The following is a 17,787-nucleotide window of genomic DNA, read 5'->3' as shown; positions in this document are numbered from 1 at the left end:
ATTAATATCTTGTAAAAAAATAAAATATTATTATTTTAATAAAAATAATAATTTTAAATTTATTTAATGATTCATAAGTAAACATTATAACTTAAATTCAATCTAGCAACTATGCTTTAAATTGAAAAAATATAAAAAAAAAATTATGTCTTTTATACAGATGTGTTTGGCATTGCATTTTAAAAATATTTAAAAAAAAATTAAAAATTTTATTTTTTATTTTAAATTAATATTTTTTTATGTTTTTAAATTATTTAATATGATAATATCAAAAATATTTTAAAAAAATATTATTATTACTTTATTTTCAAACACGGAAAGAGGACATTGTACTTGTGCTGAAAATCTCTCACGTCCGCATTGATGCATTATATTTTCTATTGAAAAAGAAAAAGGTCCCAGATACCGCATCCTTTTGCTTTCCTTCAGATTTAAGACAGTTCCTTATTTTAGTAAGTTACAAATCAGTCCCTCGAGTTTTGTATAATAAATTAAAGAATCCTTCTAGTTTCAAAAAATAACTAACTAACCCCTTAATTATTGTTCACTATACTTAATTTAATATATTTTTCAAGAAATACCTTCTTTTCTCATTAAAAATAAATTAAAAAACATGACATGGACAAAAAGGATCAATAAAAATACGGGAAATGCTTAATTATATTTAATATTAAAGGGACTATTTGATTCATTTTGCTAAACTATAAGGACCCACGGAGTTTGAAAAGGTTACAAGATTTCCTAAACATTAATACATTAAAAATAAAAAATAAAACCCACTTTAAGGTTTAGCTTATGAATTTGTGAGTGGACGCATACATCATGTTTGCAATTACTTTCTACTAATTTTAACATTTTAATTAGTTACAGCATAGTTTTTCCTTGCTATCAATTATATAAATAATGAAACCACTAACAAGCTAGGCCCATATGCCTACTAAAATTAAGACAAATGGGCCAGGCTTCTAGTCACTGGATCGCCACGTCAGATCGGGCCAGGAGTTTTTTACGATAGAATTTTAATGATCTCTCAATGAGTATGGGTTGTAGATGGGCGTGTCAAAATGGGCCATAAGAGAATGTGAACAAATACATCTACAGTTTAAATGGGCTGTGTGACCTAACCTTGGGTGGGTAACCAATACAAACCCAAACCACTTATAGACCCATCAAGAAGTCCAATTTGAAACACCTAGGCTACATCTCCCGGTCCCTGCTCCTCTCTCCGACTGGTCTGCTATCACCTTCCAGCCCTGCTTGAGAAAAGAGAAGGTCAGTGCTTCAGTTTTGCTTCTTTGAAATACCTCCTCCTCTTCTTCTTCTCCGTTAAGTTAATATTTTGTCGGGATGTCTTCTTTTGGCTACTATACACTCCTGAATCAGGTTATTTTGGCTGGTTGTAGTGATACTTAAAAATAACACAATGTGTTCGATAAAATGCCTCTGAGAGGGTTTCTGACTACTATACACCCCTGAGTCAGGTCATGTTGGCTGGTTGTAATAATACTTAAAAATAACACGTGTTCGATAAAATGCCTCTGAGAGGGTTTTTTTCCTATATTTAATCTTAATCATGGAAAAGGATGTGATCAGACTACTGATTCTAGATTTTTCATCGCCATGGTTTTTTCTTGATGGGTTTTTAAGATTTGATCGGAATATCATTCCTCCCTTGAGGTTTGCCACTGTTTCATGAGTGGCCCTTCAAGGCTTGCTTGGTTTCTTACTTTGATGAGTAGGTCGTTGTGGTTTTGTTTAAATTCGATCTAACACTTGTAATTCCGTAATAATCTGAGGTAAATCCGCGGTCTTTCTGTCTCAGAGAGCTTCTGGCAGGGTTCTTTTCACTCAGACGTCAAAGATGTTTGGAAATTATGTGAAGAAGCCAGCTCTAGAGCTCGCTGCTCTTAGTCGTCTCCAGTTCTATGTAAGTTACTTTCTCTTCCAGTATTCTTAGTCATCTTCAGTTCTTGATTGTTACCTTTCTTGTTTGGGGGTGGGGTTAATTGGCAGAGAGAGATACATGGTAGAAATAAGAAGGCGATGGAGTTCATTGCGAAAGGATGGAGTGCTTTGAAGGAAGTGGATAGAGTCATTGATTACTGCGAACGCAATGATAAACGTCTTATCCCTCTTCTCAGAGTAGGCCTTTTCTTTTTCTTAAGAAATGCTGGATATCGAAAGTGGTGCAGAATATTAAAAATGCTATTTGGCTTTTGTCATCGTGCTGTTTTTTTATTTATTTTTTGGGTTTGATATTAGACAGCAAAGGAGAATTTTGAGCTGGCTTTGGAGGTTGACAACTCGAATACCCATGCTAGGTATTGGTTGTCCAAATTGCATCTGAAGTACCATGTTCCAGGGCAATGTCATGCTATGTAAGTTCGTTTTATTCTCTCTTTCTTGCTTCAGTGTATGCCTGTTGTCATGGTCAGTAAATTGTTGCACTAGTGTGTCAAGGCAGCTTGAGAGCTGGGATTGGCGAAGTTCTAGATTTGATATGCCACCCAATCATTCTTGTTCAGTCATTTGGATAACATATTAAACCCCTAAACAGGGGCTAGTAAAAAAAATTGATGCTCTTCAGGCTTTTGATTTACTCAATAGTAATCATGACTATACTTATTTGAGCATCCAATATTGTCATGAATATTGCCCTTCCTATTTCCATGTTGACATTTGCATATGTCACTTTGACTCACGGTATGTTTGTGAACCTTTTATGTGCGCACTACTGATGCTTTTTTCTTTCTTTTTTTTTTTTATCATGAAATAGAGGAGTTGCTTTATTAGTGGAAGCTGCAAATATGGGTGATCCAGAAGCACAATATGAATTAGGTTGTCGTCTAAGAGTTGAGGTTAGGCTTCTTGTGTTCCATATTCAAACTAGTGTTTATATACTAGTTCATATGTGAAAATGTTAGCAAAAAATTATCAAGCTTCTATTTTTAACAAAATAGAAGACAATGTTTGAAAACAAAGTATTTGTGGAAATATTTCATATAATGATTCTGGAAAATCATGCTGTAAAAAATTACTTTAATTATGTTGTACATAACAGTAGACTAGTAGACTGCCAAACTAAAGCCGAAATAACTTAGTTTTAATTGCCAAACTGGACCCAATATAATGTTGTTTTAATAGGGCCTTGTGTAGGATCCAATCTTGATATTCATGATTGTCGCACCCTCGCGGTGGAGCAACGACCCTCTCCGGGAGCAAGGATTCCATGTTGGGGTTTTTGTTTTGTTTTTGTGAATAAGGGAGTCGCCATCTAGTATTAGTCACTAGGAAACCTAATTGGTCTTTCATAAGGCAAGAGAATGGTTGCATATAGGGAAGGTTTTAGCACTCCTAATACGCCCTACCTAAGGTAAGCTGATTAGTGTTTGGTTTGCCTTATAATTGTTATGGTGTTGGTGTTTTCTAATTAGTTTTCCGAGGATGTTTAGACTTAAGTTCAAAGTCTAAAAGAAAGAACTCTTGGTTAATGTGGATCACACCTTTTGAAGTGTCTACAAGGTTCCAAGGAGAACCAATGCAGATCTCTTGAAATCTATGTTTGATTCATACTAAAGTTATAACCTATGATTTAAGAGATAGTTAAGATAGAAATCCAAAGAGATTCAATGCGCTTTAAAAACTTGTTTTCCCCTTAGCATTTCAAGTTTTCGCGACTCATAAATCATAAGGAAGAGAAAAAAAAAAGTTAGAAATTTAAGAAAATTCAAGGTGCTTTAAAAGCCATTTTCTTGCCTTAGTATTTCATACTTTCACGGCTTGTAAATTGAGTTAAAATTTAAAATGTCCCCAATTATAATTGAGGCCTTTCAAGGATGTATGATGATTTATTATTTCTAAAAAAATATTTTGGATATTAATCACTAGATGTTTCTTTATTCAAATATTAATAGTGAATAATAACAAATTATTTCCAATAATATTTTAGATATTCATCTTTTAGAGATTTCTTTATTCAAATATTAACGGCGAATAATAGATGAATTCCCCTTCAAAATAATTTTTTTATATTTTTTAGAATATTGACCAACACCTTTTGGAGTTTCACAAACATGTTGTAAAATCCAGAATGCAAGAAAAAAAATTTTTTTTGTTGTGTTTAAGAAATCCATGCGAAAACACATTTTCGAACTTTAAATATTTGTTTTTTTTATTAAAAATATTCAAAACATGTTAGGTATTGGCTATATGCAGCATATAAGAAAAACATTTATATTTTTTTTTAAAGAACAAGTATCACAATTAAAGACAACAAACCATGTATATATTCTCAAAATTTTCAAGGAGAAAAAATAATAATAACACACACACACATACATCCACTTTTACTATGCTCCACTCACACATTATTTTTACATGATACAATTTAGAAATTGCAAAATAAACCTTCAAATATTCAGGAATTGCAAAGGAATACTTGTGGGAAGGCAGGAATAGTGACGGTGCATGGGTTCACGCGTCGCCGCGAGGAAAACGCTAGGAGATTGTGGGATCTAGAATGGCTTCATCCCTTCCTTACCGGCTGTGAGAACCATTGTCACCTGCAAAAGAAAAGAGAGTGTAGGGGAGCTCTAGTGGATGAGGAAGTGGATAGCTTGTTTTGGTTTTTAGGAGTAAAAATCAAAAGCAGGGGGCGACACTGGTTTTTTTTTTCAAAGGGAGGGGGTGACTAAGAGAGGAATATGGGGACAGGTGTGAAGACAGTGAATGAGAATTGCAATCGGGGAGATGGAGGGGAGAGTGTGCTGCTGCTATAGTTCGGAGATTAGCTCTTGGTTTGCTTAGCTAGTAGCAGGGAAAAGAGAGTGCAAGGGAGCTCTGGCTGGTTGAAAGGAAAAGAAAAAAGAAAAAAGATTCCTTGGGCTGCGACTGCTTTTTTTTAAAAAAAAAGGGTGGGCAATCGTTGGCTTAAAAGAGATGGGTTTAGGGTTTCTTAATTGCTAGAATTTTTGTCTTAAAATTACTCCTTTTTTTTGCATATGGCTAGAGGTTCACTTATATAGAAAATCTTTACATGTGTTATTGAAGGAAATATTGCAATAATTATTGCAAAGATTGTCTTCTATAACTAGCCCAAACAAATCAAATCTTATATATATATATATAGTATTTTATATTGCAGTGATTATTTTTCATAATCAGTATAAATCAAATCTTATATCTATGGTATTTTATATTGCAGTAATTATATATGATTCAGTAATTATCTTTTTGACATATTGCTTCCTTAATATTAGCCTTGATGCTCAACGTTATCTCCACATATTCTTCATTTTTTTTACTTGGATAGATCATCCATCATAATAAGGTCATTCTTTCCCCTAGATAGGTCACCCATCACAATGAAATCGTTATTTTTTCCGGGTAGACTATCCATTAAAATGAGACCAATTTTTTTTTTTTTTTACCTGGGTAGGTCACCCATCACAATGAGATCATTCTTCCCCCTTGGTAGGTCACCCTTCACAATAAGATCATCTTGCACTTGGGTAAGTCACCCGTCATAATGAGATCATCTTTCATTTTAGATAGGTCACCCGTCATAACGAGATCGCACATATTTTTGTATTGGTTCTGGTTAAAGGAGATCGTCAAATGGGATCTCAAGTTAACCTAACCACACAAATTTTAGCTGTGGTTAAATGGAATCACCAGATGGGATTTCAAGTTGCCGTTGTGGTTAAAGGGAATCACCAGATGGGATTTCAAGTTGCCCGAGCTACACACCGACTTTGTTTCGGGTTAAAAGAGATCGTCAGATGGGATTTTAAGTTAACCCAATTGAAAGAGTAAGTCGTCCGTGAAAATAGACCAGGTTGAGTATGTGTGGGTAAGTCACCAATGAACATAGATCAATTTTCTTTAAAAAAGGACAGATCACTCATAATAATGAGATCATTTTTTAAAAAGTCCTTAGATGAGTGGATCACTCGGCAAGCAAGAAAGACTTTTTTTCTTTACAAGCTTACCATGCAAAATATTGAGTTTTGCTTCCTAAGCATTGTAAAAAGGAGACATTTGTTACTATCCAATTTTTGACCCATTTTTTGATAAATTTTCAATAAAAAAATGGGAATATGTGGCGATAACATAAAGCATCAAGGCTAATATTAATGAAGCAACATATCAATGAGATAATTATTAAATCATATATAATTACTGCAATATAAAATAACATAGATATAGAATTTGATTCGTGTTAGTTATGGAAAATAATAATTGCAATATAAAATACCATATATATAGGATCTGTTTGTGCTGGTTATAGAAGACAATGTCTGCAATATTTTCTTGAATAGCACGTGTAGAGATTTTCTATATAAGTGAACCTCCAGTCATATGTAAAAGAGAGGGGTCATTTTAAGACAAAAAAATTATGACAATCATGAAACCCTAAACTCATCTCTTTTAAGTCAGTCGGCTGCCCACCCTTCTTTGACAAAAAAAAAGCAGCCACCACCCAAGGAAGCCCTTTTCCTTCTCCTTTCAACCGGCCAGAGCTCCCCTGCATTTTTTTTCCCTGCCGCCAGCCCAACAGACCAAGAGTTAACCACAACAGTCGCACACTCTCCCCTCCATCTTCCCAATTGCAACTACCTTTCATTGTCTTCACACCTGTCCTCATCTTCCTCTCCTAGCCACCCCCTCCTTTTGAAAAGAAAAAATCAGAGTTGCCCTCTACTTTTGATTTTTGCTCCTAAAAACCAGCACAAGTTGTCGCTTCCTCATCCGCCAGAGCTGCCCGCTTTCTTTACCCAGCAACGACGGCCCGCTTCCCATGCAGCTGCACCTCCTTTCCCGATAAGCACTAGCAGAGCCACCGGTCTCCTTAACAATAGCGACCAAAACTGTAGCCCGAAAGCCACTACCTTCGGACCTAATAGCTAGATCTGCCACCATGGATTAACCCTCGTTCACAGTAGATCACGACCACCAAAGTAAAGGGTTTCCTTTACAACAGAACCGTCAATAAAAGAGAAGAAAAGGGGAACCAAGAACACATCTAAAAATGAAAAAATAAAATGAATCGACTAGCTTGTGTTGCTTTTCTTTTACAGGTGATAGTGGTATTCACAACCGGTGGGGAAGGGATGAAGCCGTTTCAAATCCCACAATCTCACTGTGTTTTCCTCCGACGGCAAGTTCCACGCGTCATCACTGTTCCTGCCTTCTCAGGAGTATTCCTCTGCAATTCCTAAATATTTCGGGATCTATTTTGCAATTTCTAAATTATATCATGTAAAAATGATGTGAGTGAAGCATAGTAAAAGCGGGTGTATGTGTGTATTATTATTTTATTTTCTCCTTGAAAATTTTGAGAATATATGTACACGGTTTGTTCTTTAACTGTGATACTTATTCTTTTTAAAAAAATATAAATATTTTTCTTGTATGTTGCATGCGGCCAATACCTTAACATATTTTGAATGATTTTTTATAAAAACAAATATTTAAAGTTTGAAAATGTGTTTTTGCATGGATTTGTTAAACACAATAAAAAAAAATTATTTTCTTGCATTCTAGATTTTACATGTTTGCAAAACTTCAAAAGGTGTTGTCTAATATTCTAAAAAATATAAAAATCTTATTTTGAGAGGAATTCATCTATTATTCACCATTAATGTTTGGATAAATAAATCCTCAAATGATGAATATTCAAAATATTATTAAGAATAATTTGTTATTATTCACTGTTAATATTTGGATAAAGAAACCCCTAGTAGTTAATATCCAAAATATTTTTATAAAAATAATAAGTCATTATATATCCTTGAAAAAAGCCTCAATTATAATTGGGAACATTTCAAATTTTGACTCCATGGTTTACAAGCCGTAAAAGTATGAAATACTAAGGCAACAAAAGAACTTTTAAATCACCTTGAATTTCCTTAGATTTCTAACTTAGTTTTTTTGTCTCTTCCTTGTGATTTACGAGTTTCGAACACTTGAGATGCTAAGGGAAAAACGAGTTTTTAAAGCACATTGAATCTCCTTGGATTTCTATCTTAACTATCCCTTAAATCATAGATGATAAATTTAGTATGAATCAAACATAGATTTCAAGAGATCTGCATTGGTTCTCCTTGGTACTTTGTAGACACTTCTAAAGGTGTGATCCACATTGACTAAGGGTTTTTTGTTTTGGATTTTGAACTCAAGTCCATTTATCATTGCAAAACTAATTAGAAAACACTAATACTATAGCAATCATAAAGCAAACCAAACACCAATCAGCTCATCTTAGGTGGGGCGTACTGCGGGTGTTAGAACCTTTGCATTATGCAACCAGTCCCTTCCCTTACAATCTCTAAAATATCAGTTAGATTTTCTAGTGACCATAATACTAAATGGCGACTCTTATTCACAAAAACCCCTATATGGAATCCCCACTCCCGAGGAGGGTCGCCGTGCTCCGCTGCAAGGGTGTGACAGGATGGGGGCTCTGGGACTAGACTTGATAATTTATTTATTTATGCTATGTATTGCTGGTTTTTGTTTTTTATATGAATGGTTTACTTTGTTCAAAAGCTTTAGCATGCATCTTTACATGGTATATTGGATATGGATAAGATTATATTGCATCCTGTCATGCATCACCTTTATTTTTATTATCTTTTTAAGAGCACGCGCATTAAATTTTAAGTTAAGTGGAGAACTAAGAGTTTGCCTTGTGACTTGAGTTAAGGTTTAAGCTTATATAAACCAGCGAAGTGTTTAGACTGATAATGATTGATACATACGTTATCCTACTATCTACCGAGCCCCCATATTGCATTTACGAGGGTGATCATTGGAATAGTAAAGGACCCTCTTTAGAGACCAAATACTGAAGTTACCTTATGTCTCATATAAAAGAACTAGAACCTATCCTTAAGGTATATACTTTATAATATCTTTTGCATAAAAATAAAAACCCCAACGTGGACTCCCCGCTCTCGGGGAGGGTTGCCGCGCTCTATGCAAGGGTGCGACAATAATAAATGTCTATCCTACCTTTGTTTCATTCCCTGCTCTTAAAACTTCTTGAATGGTAAACTAACTTGAATTCATATTTATGAGGTCTGAGGCTTGATAGCTTAAATGTTTGAGATTAATGTTTTTAGTCCTTGTGAGCTTGGGGTATGTATATCTTGATAGCTTAAGCTTTCAGGATTGGGGCTTCTTATCAACTAAGATAGTATTGACCAAGCTGTGTGAAATTTCGTTTACTAGAAATCATCAATAGCTTGACAACAAGTTCTAAAGTAGTATCCACCCTGCCCTTGATTGTGAGAATTTTCTTTTTCAATTGTTTCCTGGTGGATCTGTTAGTTCTGATTGTTTTGTAACGTTCCTTTTGTAATATTATGTCATATCTTTTTTGGATAGAATGATTATGTCCAATCAGATCAACAAGCTTTCTATTATATAGAGAAGGCAGTTGAAAAGGTATGTTTCTTTTTTGGCTTAGAATGATTGTTTATTGTGTTTCTATAAAGGGTCTCGAGATCTTACTTGAGCCAGCTCCATTGTAGTTGCATCCTGGTGCTCTTTACCTTCTTGGTGCTGTATACTTGACGGGGGATTGTGTGAAGAAAGATATCGCCTCAGCATTGTGGTGTTTCCATAGGGCATCGGAGAAGGTAATAAACAGAGTTTTTTATACTGACTAGATTGCATCCATCAATTCTTTCTCTCTCTACCTATCTATTATTTCCTTGGGGGAGCGGGGGGTGTTGATGGGGGTGCATTTGCTTTCTAAACTTGATTGACATTCTCCATGTTTAAAGTCAACTGGTAGACTTTTGCTTATGCAAGTTAAAGTGATGGCAATTGGCTTTTTGTGGTACATCGTCAGTAGTTATCAAGATACATGAGATAAATTTGACAATCAGGTTCTATGCTGAAAAACAATAAAAAAGATATCAGGTTGCCCCTTCTGCCATCTAATGCGTCTGGAAATAGAAACTCTGTAATTTGAGGGCCCTTGTGCGTAGAGTTTAGCTCCGTATTTGCAACTGTAAGACTTGTGATTGCAGAGTACCTGTAATGTTGTAATGAAAAAATAGTTTCTTTCATTGCTGATAATGAAATTGGGAAGGCATAAGTTCTGAATTGCGCTAGAATATTATCAGTTAAACTGCTCTGTATGACCTTTCTTAACTGATATTATTTTATGCAGGGACATGTTGGTGCTGCTGTAGCATATGGATCTCTCCTCCTTAGAGGTAAGCTGTTCCGGCTCCCTTTCTTTTCCTTCTTTCCCCCCTGCTGTTCATTGAAATTCATTGGGATGACTCAGTTTTTCAGTGATGTCTTTGTGTTGCTTTTCATGTACATTGCATGATTAACATCCAATGTTTTGATGAAGGGCATTTAGTTAAAATTGAGTTTTAACTAAATGACCTCTTATTGATATCATGGTGCACAACCTGCCATCATTACGGTTGATAGAGATTACTTCTTGCAATTCCGTAGGTTCTATGAACTTTGTCTAGGGATATGATTTAGATTAAAGTTCTTTTCATCTTAAAGATTATACAAATCATTTATCTTGTCTTTTCCTTGTGCAAAATGAAAAGCACAAGCTATTAATTGTGATATCGGGTTTCCTCTTGGTCCAGGTGCTCAGGTTCCAGAACATCTAACAAAATACAGTTTGAAGAGGGGTTCATCTGCCAAAAAAATGAACAGCGCTGAAAATACTGAGATGAATCCCGTAGAGAGAGCAAAGGTACAGTTCCAGATTGCAGCAAAAGCAGGATCTGATCTTGGATTAAAGTGGCTGCAAAGACTTGAAGAGGAAGAGAATCGTCTACTTGCGGAGAGTCATTCTAAGGAACCATCCTCCCAAAACTAAGTTGGCATATCTAATAACAGGATGTGTTCCTGGGTCAAAATGGCTGCAAAAGCTTTAGGAGGAAGAGAAACGTCAACTTACTGAAAAATGATCTCCCGAAGCCAAAATGGTGCGACTATATATAGTAAGTACTATGCTAGCTCCACCATGCTTCATGCTAGAGCTTAAGCACCAGCTGTTGAAAGTCAATGTCGTAATGGTAATTTAACAGGTGAGAACTGCTTTAGACAATCTTATGTTTAGGATACTGTGAAATGTTAAGGGTCATGCCGCTAACAAATGTAAGTTGCGAGAACTGCTTTAGACAATCTTATGTTTTCTCCTAAACAAGTTTAGGATACTGTGAAATGTTAAGAAGGGTCATGCCGCTAACAAATGTAAGTTTTCATTTCTGTGGATTATACGGATTATGCTTTTCATGTAAGCAGAACACATGAAGCATCGTGCTAAATAATATTAGTTAAAAACCATTGAATATGAATGCTGTAAGGGACGTTGTGAACATGATATTCCTTGGTAAAGGAAGCTTCAGATGATGCTTTAGTATTGGTTAGAATCATGTTGGGTGGCTTATCCTGTTATTGTTTCAGTATTGGTTAACAACTTCGGGAGAAAATTGAAAATAAAATTATGGATGAGGGTAAAAACAAAATAACCTGACTTTCTTGAAGTGTATCAGTGGAGAAGCTAAATGAATAACTAAAAATAAAAAATTAATATTTTGGTTTTTTTTTTTTCTTGTTTTCCATACTTCTAAAAGGAAAGTCAAATAAAATGTTAAATGTTTTTCTTTTCTACAAATCTTATTTTTACATATCTCTTCAAGGAGCTAAAAACTAACAAAGTGGAATTAATAAAAAAAATAAACCAATTAAATCTAGCTATATGGAAATAAAATATCAAAATTATTAAAAAAATAAAATATTTGGATTAATAAAAAAAATAAATCAATTAAATCTAGCTATATGGAAAAAAAATATCAAAATCATTAAAAAAAATAAAATATTTATTTATTTCACTTTAATAGAATTAATTTTTCAAATGGTTTCTTTTTATTGGAATATATATGGTAAAAAAAGTTATATTTATACTATTTAAAATATTATTTTATTAATTTGACTCTTTAAAATAACATTTTTAATTGGAAATGCTTTTAGTGCCTGTGCCATGTTATATCTTAGTGTAAATAACATTTTAACTCTTGTAGTTTTCAAAATGGTACAAATGGGTTCTTGAAGTAAAAAAAGTTCTCCGTCCATCTGAACCTTGAAACTTTTGCAATTTCACACAAGGTTTTCAACAAGTATCAATAAACTTTTAAAAAAATATAATTTAGCGAGTTCAATTTCGAAATTTCCTTTGTAAAAGAGTTGCAATTCTTTCTATAATTCCATATTACCACAAATTCTGGTTTTTTCTTTAATATTTCACAACCACAAATTTTAGCACATTCATCATTAATTTAGTTCTTGTTGTGTTTAATTAATAGGTAATACTTTATCATTAAAAAATTCAATCTTCATGCAGCAATTGAAGCTTGAAATATTAATGGAGGAAAGAAGAATTATTTACAAAAATATGACTTAAAATTAAATTAACAGAACTCCCTAGAAACAGTATTGGAATATTCCATTATTTTCAAAATCATTTCCAGACTTTATGAGCATAGCCGAATTAGGTATTTGCATGCATCCTAGAGGGATCGCAATAATGCAGATGAAGCAGTATGATAAGATTTATACGAAAAAAGCAGAGGCACAAATGGTAGACTCTTTACTAGCATTATATTTAGTACATGTCCCTGTTTTGGGGATCTTAAAACAAACACAACGCAGTTACAAATGCTAGGATATATAGTATCATAAGATTTACAGATAATTGTACCAGGGATTGCGTTTTGCCGATCCCTTTACACTGAGTGTGAAGTAATACGCTTTCGGTTTTTGTGAGGTGCAGTTTTGATTCAAGACAGTTAAGACATTTTGCAGCATGGATCCTCTCGCTTCATGAGCAATTTGTGCCGTAACTCGCAAGTCCTAGCAACTCCGGACCTTCCAGTCGAGGATTGTTCTCAAAGCTGCAAGAGAATTTAGGATTGCTTAGTTTCCCAAACGAGAACTGCAAATTTTTTTTATACATGCTTTTCCACTTGTTCGCATATATTACAAGTACGGAGTTCTGATAGATATGACACATTTAGGTCAGAGCCCTCCATCTTATGACTGATGTGCTCGCACAGATCCAGGCAGAATATAGGACATGAGAGAGAATCATGTTTATCTTGCTTCCGGGTACCATACAATTTGCAAAACACAAACCTTCAAGCCACTGGTTTGAAGAGATGCGCTTTAAAAGCTCAAACATGAATTTCACTGTAACATAAGCTTCAAAAGCATCATTAACGCAATGTGGCTGTCATGGTAATCTAAATAAACAAGAGCTGGTCGATGTGGTTTTAAATGCTCCAGCACCCTGACACTGGGAAAAAACTTTCGGGAGTTGGATTTGAAGATCTGAACTTTGGAAGAGAATTTGCATGCACAAAGGGTATCTAGGAGAATTTTGAAGGAATGGTGCAGAAGTTTCCATATAGCTGACCCCAATTAGTTTGGGATTGAGGCTTAGTTCTTATTGTGTTGTCTTGCGAAGATCATGCACTGTCTTTATAAGATCTAAACTCCAAGGAGAAGTTGGGGAATGAAAGAACCTAGCATCACACTATGGTCCATAGGTAACCACATTGGGACCCTCCCGAGAGTATGAGATACCAAACCAGGGAAACACAGCTTTCTGCTAAATCAAACTCTTGATTAATTTGGTAAAAAAAAAAAGGTGCCTAAGCATGAAACAAAAGAAAATGCAAGTCAATATTCATGAAGGAAACCAGGAGTGGGAGGGAGGGAGAGAATTTACTTATATAGAAAAGGGCAATCATGGACAAATAAGAAATCAAGACAGCGTAAATAAAAGTAAGAGAACCTACTTGTTCAAAGGGATGTGCGTAAATAAAAGTAAGAGAACCTACTTGTTCAAAGGGATGTGCGTAAATAAAAGTAAGAGAACCTACTTGTTCAAAGGGATGTGCGTAAATAAAAGTAAGAGAACCTACTTGTTCAAAGGGATGTGCGTAAATAAAAGTAAGAGAACCTACTTGTTCAAAGGGATGTGTTCAAAAGGTCCATTAGTAGGAATTGTTCCACATAAATCATTGCTCGAGACATCCCTGGAGATACAGGAAAGATGATGAACTGCTTTAAGCTTCTGACCATTTAACCTAACTATCAAAGCAAATAAACATGCATATTCATGAAATAGTTTCAGGAATAATCTAGGAATAAGTCAGCAATTATCTAGAAGAGATATTTTATGGATGGATTTTGTTAAAGATGAGGAAGCCACAAGGCTCTGTCACCTTCTGTTTTAACTATGTTCCACTACAGTGAGGCCTTTAACGTTCATCTTTTTTTGCTCTGTGCTGCTCAGAGCATGTGCCCCGTGTTTTTTCCCCTACAAGTTGACAGTGAATCATGGGCAGTCCTGATATTGATTTCTTTTGAGGATTTTGTAAGTAGAAAGAGTTGAATATGGCAATTCTTTTCAGTAAATGGGTGTGATTGCACGAGGGAATAAATGTACAGAATGCTTTCCGGGTTATTTCCATAGCTGATGATCAGAGTACATCTTTTTTTCATACTAAGAAAACCTTCTTTTATCCAAAAAAAAAAAACGGATGATTGTCCTTACACAACTTTGAGGCTTGAAACAGTGGCGAGATCCCTGGGGATGGGTCCAGTTAATCGGTTATCATTAAGTCGTCTGCCATACAAAAAAGACAATCAGAGAAATGAGAGACCATTTATCTTGCAATTCCACATAAACAGAGCAAGCATACATGCCGAAACCTATACATACATGCATAAAGAGAGAGGAAGAGAGGGAGAGATAATAGTTTTCAGGACAAACTAATAAATTTGGAAGCAAATGTACCAAACTTTCAAACCAAAAGGGACAAGGAGAAAAGGAAAATCCTTTAAGCATTTAATCATACATCATAGGAGAGCTTCTTGTACTCACAAAAAGACAAGGGACTTCAACTTCCCCAGTGAAGGAGGAATGGTCCCTGAAATGTTGTTGTTGTACAAGTCCAAGCTAACAAGGCTCTTCAAGTTACCTAGCTCAGTGGGGATAATTCCTTGAATGTTGTTTTTATAAAGCTCCCTACACCAGAAAAGATGAGAGAGGTCACAAGTAAGTAAGCGAAACCCAAACATTAGATACAAGTGACTCTGCATCCCTGAATAATACCCCCATATGGACACAACAAAGGCAATTGATTCAAAATTAAAGACAAGCCAGAATTAGAAACTATTCCAATAACTTTGCAATGCTATCATGGAGAAGATAAAAGGCAGGAAAACATACAGATATTGCAAATGCTCTAGTCTTCCAAGTTCAGGTACTAGATGTCCAGATAGATTTGAGTTCCCCAAGTCCCTGTAGCAGCATGAGATATGAGAAAACAAAAAACATTACACAATAATTCTAAACACATGTTGAAAGAATTAATAAGCACGAGGAAAAAAAGACCATAGTTGATGCTAATTAAGGCCCAAACATACAAACTCTATGTTGGGGAACAGTCATTTTCCAAAAGATACTGAAAAGCTAAAGAATAGAATATGTCAAAGGCTGCAAATCAAAATACATAGCATACTAATCAGAATTTGATATATGACAGCATATGACAGGATAGAGCAATGTGTTTTTCCATAACAAAGATGATATTATATAGGCACTGAGATCATTTTTAATGGAACTGTAACCATTAAAAGATAGTTGCTGCTTTTTTCACCAAACTACTAAAGCGTTAAATGTTTCCTGTTTTTTTATGAAGGAAACTATCAATAGGTCAATTAATGTTAAACAGCAGGAATGGTAAGATTATTGCCATTCTCAAACAATAGAAAAGGACAAGAAGCTGATCGACTAAGAAATTAAAAATATCAGAAGGTAAAATTAATAGTCTAACATGACAAGCTCGAGACATGTGCAATATGCAGCATAGAAGCCAGAAACTGTCATCATTTTTGACTGCTTAAGTAAGTTCATAAAAAAATATAACATTTGGGCAACAGGACACCAAATATAGCATTTCTCACTTCACCAAAAAGCATTAAAAAAAACACACATTTCAAGGTGTACATGTATAAAGTGAATCCATAATCCACACAATCATTACATATGCTTTTAAACATAGGGTAAAGGAACCAACAAATCTCCTCAAACTTTACACATGCCATTACAAGTAAATTTGTAACAATTTTATTTTATTTTATTTTATTTTTTATCATCATAGCAACTAGTCACTGAAGCATAAATGAAATCCACAAACTCAACCTTTGAAGACCTCACCCAAGGCATCTTACTTACATATTATGCAAACATATTCTATAAACTAAGATCAAATTCTCAAACGGAAAAGAAAAGTAACCAAGGAGAAACAACCCAAAAGGTCGAGGCAAGGTCCAAGCCCAGAGGACAACGAAATCTTACAAGCTCTAAACAAATATAATTCATCAAGAAGTGTTAAAAACATGGGATGTAGTGGCCATATATATTCTTAAAGACTAACAAGGTTCTAGAAACCATATAGGAATAAAAAAACATAATCCATAAATGTTTAATTTTAGACCAAATAACTATATGAATCAAAATTCCATAAAATCTAAACATGAGAGACTATTAGGTACACCAGGAACCTGCTCCCCCTCACAAAAACATGGATCCCACCATGAAAATAATTCATGGGTCTCACTCTATGTGAGAGAAAGGAGTATAACTCCATACCTACTGAATAATTACTCTGTGATGGTGATGGTGATAATCTATCATGAACATAAACTCGCACGGCTGCACCCTATAAAACAAAAACACTTCTAACAATTTCAACGCTACTAAACATTTTACAATAATTTGATCCATATATTAATTTTTTACTCTTTTAATTTCAAAGACGCCTTCTAAATAAATATAAAATTATAAAGCTACTGACTAAACAAACTCAATAATTTTAACCTAAATCATTTATTTATCTATCTATTTTAATTTCAAAAACACCCCCACAAAAATTGAAGCAGAAAATTAGAATTACAAGCAGAAAAACCTAAAAATCCAAGAATTAAAAAGCAGAACACAGATGCTCTAAAAAAAACAACGGATCTTCCAGGTTCCAAATGAATCAAAAAATAAAAGCATAAATAAATAATTTATAAAGATAGATGAAGAAGAAATAATTACACGCGAGTGACGCGATTATCCTGGTTGCAAGTGATGTGAAACCAAGTACAAGGGTTAACAAGAGTCGGATCCCAGCTCTGGAGCACGTTATCCGGATCCGACAAGCTCTTTCTCAGCGTAAACAAAGCATCGCCTTCTGAGTTAGCATTCACCAGAGTCAAAATTACAGTTACCACGACAGTTAGAATGGTCCATATCCATGTCTGTGCAGCCATGGTAGTGAACGATGGTGCAGATGTCAGCTCGTCCGCTGGTTCTCGGGGAGAAAGAGAGGGATCAAGTTTTAGGGTTTGGTTTGTGTTTCAAAGAGAGGGAGCGTAGCTTACAGAGTCAACGAGGGAGAGGATGGAAAAGTTGGAAGGGGAGAGAAGGGAGGATCGGCTTTGGGAATAACAGAGTAAAACATGGGGCATCTGCCTCTTACTTTACTTCAATCAAAAATCATCTAGAAACCTATAAAAAATATATATATATTAATTTATATACTTTATTACAGCAACTCTACTCAGTAAAATTCAATAAAATTGTTGAAGATATGATTGATTAATTCTAATTATTCATTTTAAGAAAAATAGATGATATTTTATTTATTTTATTTTATAAAAAAAAAAAAAATAACATTATTTTAA

General features: G+C 34.5%; 2 protein-coding genes across 2 annotated transcripts; one reads left to right on the top strand and one right to left on the bottom strand.

Annotated features, from left to right (window-relative positions):
* The first annotated feature begins 1,190 nt into the window (after positions 1–1,190).
* LOC105112159 (binding protein) lies at positions 1,191–10,978 on the top strand. The gene is made up of 9 exons (XM_011007754.1): positions 1,191–1,272; positions 1,823–1,927; positions 2,014–2,142; positions 2,263–2,378; positions 2,777–2,858; positions 9,391–9,450; positions 9,537–9,644; positions 10,184–10,229; positions 10,626–10,978. Exons 2-9 carry the CDS (start codon positions 1,862–1,864, stop codon positions 10,859–10,861), a joined length of 843 nt encoding a protein of 280 aa, XP_011006056.1. The 5' UTR covers positions 1,191–1,272; positions 1,823–1,861; the 3' UTR covers positions 10,862–10,978.
* Positions 10,979–12,604: 1,626 nt separating this feature from the next.
* Positions 12,605–17,606, bottom strand: LOC105112160 (somatic embryogenesis receptor kinase 1-like). The gene is made up of 6 exons (XM_011007755.1): positions 17,159–17,606; positions 15,284–15,355; positions 14,936–15,079; positions 14,606–14,677; positions 14,013–14,084; positions 12,605–12,938 (listed from the first exon to the last, which is right to left on the bottom strand). Exons 1-6 carry the CDS (start codon positions 17,371–17,373, stop codon positions 12,866–12,868), a joined length of 648 nt encoding a protein of 215 aa, XP_011006057.1. The 5' UTR covers positions 17,374–17,606; the 3' UTR covers positions 12,605–12,865.
* Positions 17,607–17,787: the final 181 nt, after the last annotated feature.

This window comes from Populus euphratica, unplaced genomic scaffold (genome assembly GCF_000495115.2).
Source record: "Populus euphratica unplaced genomic scaffold, PopEup_1.0 scaffold325.1, whole genome shotgun sequence".
Taxonomy (NCBI): domain Eukaryota; kingdom Viridiplantae; phylum Streptophyta; class Magnoliopsida; order Malpighiales; family Salicaceae; genus Populus; species Populus euphratica.
Note: the sequence above shows the minus strand (reverse complement) of the source record. Positions and strands in the feature narration are given on the sequence as shown.